This window comes from Phaseolus vulgaris, chromosome 3, assembly GCF_051622355.1.
Source record: "Phaseolus vulgaris cultivar YP4 chromosome 3, ASM5162235v1, whole genome shotgun sequence".
Lineage (NCBI taxonomy): Eukaryota > Viridiplantae > Streptophyta > Magnoliopsida > Fabales > Fabaceae > Phaseolus > Phaseolus vulgaris.
The window spans coordinates 3,928,067-3,941,366 of NC_143500.1; the positions used below are offsets into that span (position 1 = coordinate 3,928,067).

Consider the following 13,300-nt stretch of genomic DNA (forward strand, 5'->3'; position numbering starts at 1 on the left):
AATCGATTTAAAAGTGATTTTTTTTTTCTCTTTCCTTATTCTAATACTTCTTGCTTCTTCTTTTCTCACATATTTCTCTCTGCACTCCTTTCTCTCAATTTATCTCTTTATTTTTTGAAACCATTTATAATTATTATTTTTCCAAATAGATGTTATTGGTTTGAAAATAGATAACCATAAAATATTTATATCTAATCATAATCCAATCTAAAGTAAGTCCCTTTTTGTATAACAATCTCCCTAATCTTAATTTTGTAACTTTATTTAATTTTGTAACTTTATTAGTGAGTGCTTAGGTTTTACTAAACCTTTCAATTGGAGAATGTTTTTCTCTAAACTAATTTATCTTGTTATCTATGTTTTAGGTTTTGATGATGTTTCATTACGTTTGTAGATCTCTTAGACAATTTTAATTCTCTTTTATTATTCTTTAGAACATAAGCAATTGGCATGTATGAAAAGATATTTTTATTTCTTAATAAGGGGAGGAAAAGATCAGTTAAGTTCTTATAAAAATAGTAAAGATTACCAAATGTATAACCTATAAAAAAAAGTTACGAAACTAAAGACCTTAATATAAATTTTTTGTTACCTAAGGAATGTTTTAATAATTTAAAACAAAATTAGAAATAAGTATTGGGACGAATATGGTAAGAAAAACAAGAGACCAATGAGTATAAAATCATTTTTTAACTCAAATTAAAAATTTGGATATTATCTATCCTCACACTTATACACCTTCAATGTCAGGACTGTTTCTTCCTGCACCTCCATATCTTCTTCTGCGCCTTCATACACAACATGAAAATACGTTATTATCCTTCTTGTGTCACCCCCATAGAATAATTTTCGGATTATGTAATCCAGAAACGTATTTGAAAAAAGACTTCCGGATTACATAATCCGAAAGTCAAAAAACTTTCGGATTATGTAATCCGAGAAGTAATCATGCTTCTGAAAAAAAAAGACTTCCAAATTATATAATCCGGAAACTAATTACAAATTTGAAAAATGACTTCCAGGTTAAGTAATCCGAAATATTACAGAGGAGATTTTTGGAAATATGAAAATCTATGGAGGTGCAGGAAGAAGCAGCCCAATGTCAGAATTCCCATTAAAATCTGATAGGGTCAAATAATACCCAGAGGACATAATTCATTTGTCATCCTTAAATAAATACAAATGGTTAACAAATATAATATTATTAACTAATTTTACATTCTTAAAAGACTCTGAATTAGCTAAAAAAGATGTTGAAACACTGCCAAAATTTTCTGTTAATATTTTGTCTACTTTCATCTAAAGTATTCATTATAACTCCAGAAAATCTAGACATACCCAATTTAAAAAATCAATCATATATTACTCATACTCATTCAAGAATTTCCCGTCAAAATCAGGAAAAGTTCAAAAATTATCCACAAGGTTAGATACACTTGTCATCCCTAAAGACCAATGGTTAACAAAGATAATGTTATTAACTAATTTTACTTTCTTAAAGAGTGTGAATTAGACTGTCTACTTTCATCCGAATTATTCATTATCATGGTAGAAAATATAGACAAAAGACTAAGATATTGAGTCACAATTGTTTAAATTTGAAATATAAAGTTTCTATAAAAAAAATTATCTACCAAAAATTTCTCATTTGAAGATAACAATTTCAGCTTGGGCTGCATAGAAGCTCAGAAGCATCCAGCAAGGAAGCCACCTAAAAGAACAGCTTCTCAGTAGCCATTATGAACATGTTAGCCTTTCAACTCATTCCTATCAGGCGGCGAGCCAAATTAGTATGCAATGCATGGCCACCCTGCATCAACCATACACCAATCGCATTAAAAATCATTCACATCACAGATCTCGACCATAATTCAAATCACTAATACCATGCTTTGTTTTGTATATACTATCAGTTACAAACACTTCTAAATATTTCAACATCATCAATTGTGACACAGCGAAAGTCAAATTAACAAATGAGAATGTTTAAGATAGGGAAGAGAGAACCAAAGGCACGCACCTTGTACGCTACGATGTGTGCCACTGGGAGTCCTTGATTCCCAGACCGAGCAACCAAGGAGAGATCACCAATAAGGTCTAAGATCTTGTGACGACATGGTTCATCACTGAAATGCAGAGGTGGATTCAACCAACCGTTCTTGGCACTGCAAAAAATAAAGGTACTGATTATACAATGAATATCATAGAAGCATAGAAGCAAAGAAGCACAATTTGGCAACATGGAAATCGTCAATGCATCACTTTCTCATGTATCCCCAGATCCCATAGAACTTTCGAACATAATTTGTACCTTAGTACGAACTTAATTTCATTTGGCCAGAGTATCATGAATCGAAGTTTTATGTATATATTCAATGAGATTAATTTCATCTTAAAGTAACGTCATTAATGTTATATATATAGTTGACTACAACCATTTCTGGGATTTCCAAAAAATGTGTTGTTTCAAACTACTCTTAAAATAATGCTGCATGAACTTATCTGCTCTACTAAAATAGGTTATCAAATGTGTAGCATGAAGCTGAGCTTCGATCAGCACATGCTTGAAGCAAAAGTATATACCTGCATACAAGGGCATTTTCTAGAGAACCTCCTTTGATAAGTCCAGCATTGCGCATAGGCTCAATCTGAAAGAAATTTTAATCCAGGGTATCCAATGTTAAGTGCATACTATCAAACATATACAACTACCGTTAAAGAAAAGAACTACTTAAAGATCAAAAGTGTTCAACAGATCTTAACTTGGATCTCACTATTATGTTCATACATACATACATATATATATAGAGAGAGACACACACATAAGGGTGAGAAGCTTAAGGAAAGAGAAAAAAAGAAGACCCTAGGATACTAGGTTACATATAGATACAACACAAAACAGCTTTTTGTTCAGAAGATAATATAAACTAGTTAGGATTAAGGCATGTTTAATGATGTAATAGCATTCTTATCTTTATTTTTAAAAGATGGTAGGATTGCGGTAAACAGTAAAAAACCAACACAACCTTTTGAAATCTAAAATGTATGAATCCAGTTCAATTACAATCATAATAAGAAAAGTTCAGAAGAAACCAAAAATTAACTCAGTGATTAATTGAAAATTCAGCTTTTGATCGAACATGTTGGTGTCATTTGGTTGTAGTTGATGCCACTGGCGTGGATTAACCATGGTTGTTCAATATCCAGTTCAACTTACCACCAAATTTTCAAGTTCCATGCACAAGTAATATCTTACATTTTAAGATGTTGTTCACTATATTATATATGGTAGTAGAAACAAACCAATATATCAATAACTAGATTATAAATGGAAGAACTGCAGAACTAACCTCTTCATGAATGCAGAAGGTTCTCGACAAAGCTATCTGCATGGAATAAACCAAATTATCCAAGGGGGAAGTAGAAAACCACTGGCAGCCAATATCAGGTGCCTGCAAAAGGATTCAATGCCAAACCTACCAAAGGTTAAAAACATAGACATGTGACCTTATTGTATAAAAATCACTTCAATGTAAAATATTAGCATATTAGTATCCTAACATTCTTTGGGAACAAATTGCAAATATCAATAGTCTAAAAGGAAAAAGCATCAAGATACATGCAATTGCTTTAATTTTTGGTTGATATACAATTGGCTTTGGCAGCACATAAAGCACATAGCACCAATCTGGATAAACTTATTGCAAAGTATTCGTTGGAGAAAAATATGCAGGTAAAATGAACCAAAGGGTTAAAATGAACTCATACACCCCTACTTCTGGATAAGTTAGATGAGAGAGATTCTTAAAAGTTGAGGTGAACAAACTGATTTTAACTTACAGGAGAAAAATCTCTAAATGGCATGCCAAGAAACTTTTTATGATCTCAACCCAATACATAGTCAACCTATCTTTACCTGTGGAAAGTTGATGCCATAAGTTATTTGAACCGTTTCAGAAGGAAATGCAGCAACAAAAGAATCATTTCTCCAAGCAAACACTGGTTCATTCACATGTGGTGCCATTTTCTCAACACTTTTGCCATCAAGATCAGTGGCCACCATTAAACCAACTTCTTCCACTGCTCCCATCCATTCCCTTGCTGACCCATCAAATATAGGAATCTGTATGAGAAACGATTGAAACTAATAATTTTCTAATACAAAGTACAAGAAATCAATAAAGGGGAACGGAAGGGGTGGAAGAAAAAACATTCACAAATATTTTGCACAAAATACTATAACATTTTTATGATGAAGCAGAGAAAGGGAGAATATCCGAGAAACATAAAATGAATCCATCAGTTTCATACTTAGCTTGATATATATTTCACTAATATTTATTTTGGGGATTCATTTGTCTTTTGGATAAAGAAACGTCAATGGTTAATATGCTAATTTTCATTAGTGAGCCTCAACTCAAACCTACACCTATATCCCTCCCTCCTATTCACTTTCACTAGTGAGCCAACTTTATATCTTTTTTGGATTCATTTGAACGATTCTTCAATATTTCAATGTTTCAACAAATAACTTAACAGGTTATTCATCTTCTTTCCACAAACCAAACAATGTTTCAACCTATGAGACAGACTCAGACACTTTTCTTAAATGTTGTGTCCGTCAGACACACGTACCAGACACAATACTTGTCCAATACTTGTAGAACACGTATGCAAGTATGTATCAGTGAAATACATTAATTTTCTAAAAATTCAAACTTATTATATAAATTTTAGGGTTTTTGAAGGAAGCATGAGAAACATTTTTCTGAAAAAAAGTGAAACATATTTAGTATTCATAAATCTTTATTGTTAATTTATATAATTTATAATTATATAATATATAAGATTTGTGTCCATGTATCTATATCTTAAAGATTATAGTGTCTATGTATCTACTTAAAGATTACAGTGTCTATGTATCTACTTAAAGATTTTAAGTATGTCTGTGTCCCAATTGTCGTATCAGTGTCTATAATAAAGAGGTTTCAACAACGATTACCTCAGCGTCGTTCTCTTCATCATCAAAACCTTCAATCTCAATCCTGCAGTTATCAACACCCGAAGCCTCCAAAGCCGAAAGCAAATGCTCCACGGTTCGAATTCGGATCCCGTCCTTGCTCAGAGTTGTGCAGAGCGGCGAGACCTGAGCGAACTCGACGGCGGCGGGAATCGAACGGGAACGAAAATCGAAGTACCTGCCTCGGGAAGCGAGCTCGGGCCACAGCCTCACCGTCGAAACCTTCCCGGAATGCAGACCCGCGCCGTTCCTCTCCACGCATCCAGCTAGGGTTTGCTGAAGCCTCCCCGTCTGCAAAAGCGCGTCGAAGAGGTTAGCGTCACAGAACTACGTTTGTGGATCGCTTAAGCGTTTGCGGAACCAAACGGTGCGTATAGATGAAGAATAAGAGAAACGGAGAAAATAGCACGAACGGGATTCCATGACACCAGTTTCGATGACCTGAGTACGTTGGAGACTGACATTTTGATTTGTATGTGTCAAACAGTCATTAGTATCATCCAAATTTGTCTTGTCTTCACGTTGCCCCCAAAATATTTAGAGTCTCCATTTTCATATTTGTATTTATTTTAAATTATTCAGATCATTTGATATTTTATTTTAAATTTTATATAATTGTAATTTTGTACTATTATTTAATATAAAAAAATATGTGTTTTCAAAACGTAAATTGTTAAGAATATTAGTTAATATTAACAAGATATATTGATATAACCCATGATAAGTTAAAATCATAATTGTTTGTCTTGTTTAAATGAGTCAATTTTTCTTATTAGGATTGTCGAATTTTATAATTGAAAGTAAAAAAGTGGATTATTTGTATAAGATAAAATAGTTTCCAGGTTTATTGACCTATAAATGTCTTAGTAACTTATTCAATTATTGAATATAAAGACGATTTACATGGAAACGTAGATCAATTATTTTCTGTATTAGCGATATATATGTTAACTATAGGTGGTTTAAATCTATGATTGTGAGTGGATATTAAATGTTTTGTGTCTAATGGTGTTGGTGATACACAAACTCTCAAAATCGAAACTCGATTTTTAGGTAGTTGGGTTTTTATTTTGAACTTTAGCTTTATTTGCATTTGGATCAACCTCTTAGAAACAGGTAGCGTTTTCATGACTAATCATTGGTTGGACTTCATGATTACAAAAACAGCTCGTTTGAGTCTTTAGGATTCAACAATCCAAGCTTGATGTAATTAAAATGCAATTAAGGTGGTAATTAAAGTAATACTAATATGATATAATGATGAAAAGATCGAAATCTTATGCGCATTAATGAGGGAGTTTTATACCAAGTGATGAGTTATGTACTTTTGAGATGCCACGCCAATTTGGCGATTGGTGTTTCATTCAAAGGCTTTTATGAAGGGTATGGTTTAATGAGGGATTTCCATAAGCTTATAAAAACAAAAAACAAGTATTGTGTTATTTTTCCTTTGCTTGTTTTTGTTGGTGTGCTTGTGCTCTTTCTCTTTGCTCTCATTGCTCTTTACTTTCGTATTCCATGTGTTTGTGTCTGCATTTGTAGTACTTCCTCATTAGGTATGTTTATCTCCGTCTATTTCTTCTTCATTGGCTTCTTCTTCTTCCAATCCCCTAAGAATAGTCCTCTCGTGCACAAAGAGGGCTTCTTCTTCTTTCAATCCCCTAAGAAAAGTCCTCTCGTGCACAAAGAGGTTGCGCCCATTGGAGAATATTTCTCGATTCATATTGAATCATTCTTTATTGTAAGGGATGCCTTGAAGGAACTCATTCCCAAGATCATCCCCTTCGTGGCAATGATGGATGTTGTTGTGTTAGGGAAGAATAGGCTAGCCTCGCTCTGGCCAAGCGCAAGGCCCCTTCCCAAGATGTTGGAGATTCTTCTGGGCTAAACATGGCCAAGAAGGTAAAGAAGGACAAGTTCCTTCCGATCTCCAATTCCAAGTACTCCTCTTAAGTACCCAGGGAGATTGATTTTTATGCCTTCAAGTTTACCTTGAAGGATAAGGTGGGAGAGTTTGTCTCCACCTTTAGTGTATGTCCTAATGCAATGGTCGAGTACATTACACTTAAGCCATGCACTAATAGTGATTGAGTCTACATGAAGCCTTAACTAATTAACGAGGATTTCACTTATGTTCACAAATACTTTTTAAAGAACTAGATATTCAATTTTCTCTATCTCCTTTCAAGTGTCCATCTTGACTGCCATGAACATGACACCAAGTCAATTGTATATGAATAGTTGGACTTTCTTGAAGTCCTTTCAAAAACTTTATACCTATCTTCAAATACGACCCACTATAAATACCTTCATGTACATTTATCCACTTAAACATGATATCGAGGTTGATTAGGCTTCACTTAAGGGAGCCTAATCCAGTTCTCCTTTATCATTTACTTTTCCTCCCTTAAAAACTTCAAAACACAAATTTTTTTAAGCTAAAATATGCCCCCACAAAACCAACAAAAATGATTGTTATATTAATATCTAATTAATCTCATTACAACACAACTTTGTAACTAAAAGTAAAAAACAAATATACTTAATTAAGGTAAAAGCAACAACAACACAATTCCAAATTATTTCAAAGTGAAAAATTCAACTATGCATCACAAAAACTATTATATCAAATAGCAAAACTAAACCCTACTCCAAAATCATTATAAACAAAATTAAGGATAACTTTCATTACCTATAAAATATATCTACTCCAAGTAAAAATCCAATAAGTTATGTTTTTAATACAACAAGCTCAAACTTGTTTACAAAAGTTCCTAAAATGGTTGTAAATTAAAGATAACAAGAGAGATTAAAAACAAAAAGAATTTAAAAATAAAATAAAATAACTTAACCCTTTTAATAGTTTAAATTCCACGGTTATGTAGAACACACCGTCTTATTTCTGTTGTCATAATACACAAAACGGCGTCGTCTCCTCTAACATTGAATTTGCCCAGAGCTTCCTTTGTTGTGTTGATTCAGAGTCGAAGCATAGCTTCTATCGTCGATTTCTTCAGCGTTTCTGGTGTGTGTTCGAACCTTCAATTTTCTCTTAACTCGTGTTCCTTCTTTGTAAATTCAAAAATTCAAATAAATGGGTACACTGGTTCGGTTATGCACGAGTAATTGTTTTTTTTTTCTTTATGTATCACATTGTATTTCTTCAAGTAACACATTAAATGCGTAAATTTGGAAAAACCCTGCAATGTAAACAGTTTGCGCAGCGAAGAAGAATTTCATCTCGTGTAGAATCCTTTTTAGGGTAAGAAGAAAATTTGAAATTTGTTTAGTGAAAGCTCTCTGGTGTAACTTCTTTAAATTTGTAGTCTTAACTTGTGTATAAATTAGGCAAATTCATAGTTATATGTGTTGTAGTTGGATATATGCAATGAATGTGGCATTGGATATATTTGTTATTGAGTACAGACTTTTTTTAATTTGTGTTTCTTTTCTTCGTTATGCAGGTGATGCAATCTCCTAAGATATGAAGAGTGCTTCTTAAAACTATAATTGAAGTCTTTCTTTAAGGTTTTGAATGAATTAATTAGGTTAAGGGAGGTACTATGAGGACCAAGCGCTGCAACTTCTGGCTTCCTAACAAGAACAGATTTTGTGCAAATTGCCCTCTCAATGATGATTCCTTGTAAGTGTCAATCTCTTTGTTTCTATGGAATTTGATTCATTTCACTCACTAACCCTTTAATTTTATGAGCTCAGATTCTGTGGAAATCACAACTCAAGGTCCGAAGGCCAGTGGATTCCATGCCCCATAGATCCATCTCAGTATTTGCTCTCTCTCTCTCTCTCTCATGCTTTCTTGTGTGTATCAACTTATGTTCACGCTTCTAATTTTTGAGCTTTCTTCATTTGGTTCTTGCTATTTCAACATTCGGTAGCTCGGTGCTTGAGCAAAATCTCAAAGGGCATGTTAAGCGGTGTCCATTGCTGAAACAGGTTCAATCCTTGTCTGTCCAACCTTTCTATCAAAAGAGTATCAATGCTGGTTCTGATGGAGAGGAGGAGACATATGGGGTTGATGATTCAAGATTGCCTACTAATACAGTTTCTTCCGAAATGAAGAGGAATGCTCTTCATGAAATGAGTGTGCCTGAATTTTGCAAGTTGATTGAAAAGATTGAATTTCTTCACGAGTCGTTGTGTAAAGATATTCAGGACTCAGTTCAAATGCCGGAGGTTTGCAGCTTATGGATTAAGAGAGGAGTTGAAGATAGGTTAGTAAATCCTCTGAATTTATTTAATGTCAAATTCTGATTGCCTTGTATAGTTATATCAAAACCATTTTTTTGGGGACTCTGATTTGTTACTTTTCCCCTGTGGCTAGTTTCTTAATCACAAAGCCCCTCATCTGTTCTTCCTTTATTTTAAAGCTTACTTTCATTCATCAGTCCTGCTGATGGAACCAAACATTTGCGAGTAACAAAGTCAAATCACTAGTGGGAACATTGATTTCAACCCAAAATAGAAGGAAAAAAATGTAGTAACTTGAGTTGTTTGCAGGAAATTGCCATTTCAAGAGAAACATATAATGCAACAGGCATCTATTGTGGGAAATTTGGAAAACTTTGGGTTGCTGAAGAATTCTCTTGGAAGGAAGACTTCTGAGTGTGTGGAACCAGTTGAGAAGGAGGAGGATGTGCCTGCAGTGATTGAGTTTGGAGCTGGCAGAGGATATTTGACTCAAATGCTTGCAGATTGTTATGGAATCCAACGAGTCTTTCTAGTTGAGCGAAAGTCATACAAGTTGAAGGTAGACATAAGCTACTTGGAAAAATAATAATCATTAAATGCTCCTATATCCAATGAGTTCTAATCATGTTGGAGATATTTGAACTTATAGTGATCTCTGTCTTGTTTATTTACATCATGTCATTGCTATTGCCAGGCTGATCGATCACTGCGACAGAATGAGAGTTTGATGTTAGAGCGTTTAAGAATAGACAGTAAGAGTCTCAACTATTGTTGTAGAAGATATTTTTTGAAGTTGTACTTATAGTGGTTGAGTTTGCCTGCTTGGATATCTTTACTGAAGAAATCACATTGCGTATTTCAACTGAATATGAAAAATTTGTGAATAACAGGATTTGGAGTTGTAAATTTAATCTCATTGAAGTGTAAACAAATGTTTCAAAATGAATTCACTCACAATTCCCCCGCCCTCCTCCTCTCCTATTCTGCATACGTGATTCATATGCATTCACGTTTGAAAGCTCTTGATAAAAACCCAATACAAAAGATGCACTTATTTAAGGAAATCAACTAAACATATTCGTTTTCTTAGTCTTAAGCATGTAAAAGTTTTGTTGTCCTCTATGTTGAGGTAAGAATGATCAGGCATGAAAAGAAGTGCCGTTTTTTCTTCGTAGTTTGTAGGCCAAGGGCATATCCATGGTATGACCATATATGCTAATTTAGCACCTTTCGTATTTTTCTCCTTAATAACTTTACAGCCAGCATTTCTTCTGAAAACTTTTGTGGATCTTGGTGCTTTTATCTTAATCTACACTCTTCCTAATTTTGTTTCATCTCATGCTTTTTTCATCATATCAAGAAACAATATATATTTGATGTATTTGTCATGTACTATACTGAATTTCCATGCATTTTATATTTTATTATGGGCATGGCATGTGCACATTGTTGAATTATTTAGATTTCGTTCTATTAACTCTCTCACGGAGTCTAGTCAGTTTTTAGCTGTAATCATTTTAAAGGTTTCCTATGTAAAAATATGATGTAAAAACTTAACAGTTTTTAGTAACTGCATAATATAGAAAACCAAAACAAGATCTTAAAATTAAGTGGTCCTTAAATATATTAAAGATAGAATATGTGTAAGATATTACCCTTTAGTGTTCTGTAGATTCGATTAAATGAATTACTTTGGCCCTTTACTTTGAATAGTTCTATGGAGATATTCAATTACATGAATGACGATTCAAGGTTTCACTCCCTTGGACTCTCTATTCTACAATCTCTCTTATTTGATGGATATAGGGCAGATAAACGTACATACTTGTCAGGGAAGGGACCTTGTTTATGCGTTAGTGGTTTATATAAATATAAATCCCATTATTCTGTTAGGCCCATCAAATAGCAGTTATTATTAGGAAATTGCTTCTCATTAGTCCCATTTGTGTTTTATCCTTCATTTTTTTAATTTATTTACTTATTAGTCCCTTTAATTAACAAGTCACGTGCCTCTCACATGAAACATAAAACCTTACATCTTAATCCTCTGATAGAAATTTCTCTATCTTCTTCGGCTGCTTCGTAATTCTGTATTGCAGCTACTTTTTATCTATAATTTTGTGCTCTTGAAAATTATAACACCCAACTTTTACAGTTGAAGATCTAGATTTGAATGCTGTTGAGTCCTTGCGAGGAGTTCCATTTCTGGCCATTGGTAAACATCTATGTGGAGCTGCAACAGGTGACTTTTTGGCAATTTAGTTAGATAAGTGTTGCCCTGGCCCCAAAATTTAAGGTGATTGTTTAATTGAGGAAAACATAAATGGTTATGCAACTTTTTTTCAGATTTAACATTGAGATGCTGCTTTCCTGAATATAGAAAAGATAGTAGTGAACAGTGCACTGCTAACAGTAAGTTTGGAGGTTTAGCTATAGCAACATGTTGTCACCACCTTTGCCAATGGAAACACTATACAAGTAATCACTTTATTCTGGCTTGCTAGTGAATACTGTATTTTTTATATTTAAACCTCTTTATGGATCTGATGATAAGTTTTGGTTACTTGCTGACTGAAATTGTAACCTTGCAGATAAAAGGTTTTTTCTGGATCTGGGGCTGACAAAAGAAGATTTTCATGCCATTACATGGTTTACCAGCTGGGCAGTAGATGCTAATCATGATTCCGATCCTGATGCTACCAACTGTATATCACATTTGCAATTCATGTAATCCTTCCATATCTTTACCCATTAGATTGGGCATAAAAATTATTGTTACCAATAAAATAAGATTTTCTGAAAGTCATGGAAACTGGTATATCAAAAGTTGTGTTTTGGCTGCAGAAAGGAGCAAGGTGATGGATATGCAAATGGAGTTGAAAACATTCTTTCAGACATGCAAGCAGATAGGCGAGCAGCACTGGGATTTAAGTGCAAGTGGATCATTGACATGGGGAGGTTGATGTGGTTAAGAAAACATGGATTGGATGCAAAGCTTGTCAAATTTGTTCCATCTAGCATTTCTCCTGAAAATCATTTGCTGTTAGCTAGATCTTCAAATTGATTATGAAATATTTATTTGATTTTCTTTTTCTGCATTTATCCCTGTCAACAATATTTTTGTTAGCTTGATACATTCTATGTTCTTTTTGATATACTAAAGTAAAATGAAGAGAACATGACCACTTTTTGCCTTAGGGATTCTGATTGAATTATTTAACAGCAATTGTTTGGTGCCATTTCTAGTTACAGTGAAATGACAAAAATGATACACTTCCCGAAAAATACCCGTTTAGAATGTGTTCAAAAGTTTTCAGTTTACATATTTAGGCAAGACAATTTAGAAAAAAACACAATCTGGTTTGAAGAATCAAGAATGCAGTAATGCATAATTCGAAATTAACTTTTAACTGTTCAGAAATACTCCTTAATAAGATTTACAATTATGATCACAAATTCACAATTGTTATCAAAGTAGAAAATAATATTCCAAACTATTTGTGTATTTTAAGTAAACTATATAATTTAATGAGGCATTAAAAGAAGCTGATCAATAATATAAAAATAAATACATGTAAATTTTTTATAATTCAAATTTATTTATTTTTGGGTAATTATACTATGACTGATTTTCTCTACACCATATTAATTCAAATCTGCACCTAATATATTGACATGAAATATTCGTTTTGTTTTTAATGATTTAATTTTTTTTGTCTAATATATTGACATGAAATATTCGTTTTGTTTTTAATGATTTAATTTTTTTTGTCTTTTGTATATTTATATCTGTAAGTCAAATCACAAAGTACTGAATATATAAGTTTAAAACTAATATGTCACTTCTGGATTTTGTCATATATAAGCTTATCTGGACAGCATAAATAACTTTCTGGATGTCAAGATCCGTAAGCAAAAACATAAATGAATTCCGAATCTTGATCCTCAACACCATTTACAACACACCATTTCGGATATGAAAATCCATAACTCATAACTTACTTCTAGATGTGGCCATCTAAAAGCTTAAATGAGATACGAAAATGTTTTTTTGATATCGAAATCCAAAAT

At 33.1% G+C, this 13,300-nt stretch overlaps 2 protein-coding genes across 5 annotated transcripts; one reads left to right on the forward strand and one right to left on the reverse strand.

The window, feature by feature from the left end:
* Nucleotides 1–1,338: 1,338 nt before the first annotated feature.
* Nucleotides 1,339–5,551, reverse strand: LOC137806168 (putative UDP-3-O-acyl-N-acetylglucosamine deacetylase 1, mitochondrial). Of its 3 annotated transcripts, none has more exons than XM_068606152.2 (7): nt 5,434–5,551; nt 5,003–5,311; nt 3,917–4,123; nt 3,351–3,452; nt 2,584–2,648; nt 2,021–2,165; nt 1,339–1,810 (listed from the first exon to the last, which is right to left on the reverse strand). In XM_068606152.2, the coding sequence occupies exons 1-7, from the start codon at nt 5,482–5,484 to the stop codon at nt 1,757–1,759; spliced, it is 933 nt and encodes a 310-aa protein (XP_068462253.1). In that variant the 5' UTR covers nt 5,485–5,551; the 3' UTR covers nt 1,339–1,756. The 3 variants fall into 3 exon arrangements, 2 of the variants coding, with proteins under 2 accessions (XP_068462253.1, XP_090156351.1); XM_090300225.1 differs by having other exon boundaries at nt 3,917–4,101; nt 5,434–5,482; XR_016519456.1 differs by having other exon boundaries at nt 1,523–1,810; nt 3,351–3,476; nt 5,434–5,542.
* A 2,352-nt stretch (nt 5,552–7,903) lies between these two features.
* LOC137806163 (methyltransferase) lies at nt 7,904–12,426 on the forward strand. 2 transcript variants are annotated; one of them, XM_068606146.1, is made up of 10 exons: nt 7,904–8,045; nt 8,485–8,663; nt 8,738–8,803; nt 8,917–9,252; nt 9,539–9,788; nt 9,924–9,981; nt 11,385–11,471; nt 11,576–11,707; nt 11,821–11,956; nt 12,074–12,426. In XM_068606146.1, exons 2-10 carry the CDS (start codon nt 8,584–8,586, stop codon nt 12,291–12,293), a joined length of 1,365 nt encoding a protein of 454 aa, XP_068462247.1. In that variant the 5' UTR covers nt 7,904–8,045; nt 8,485–8,583; the 3' UTR covers nt 12,294–12,426. The 2 variants fall into 2 exon arrangements, with proteins under 2 accessions (XP_068462247.1, XP_068462248.1); XM_068606147.1 differs by having other exon boundaries at nt 7,909–8,282.
* Nucleotides 12,427–13,300: the final 874 nt, after the last annotated feature.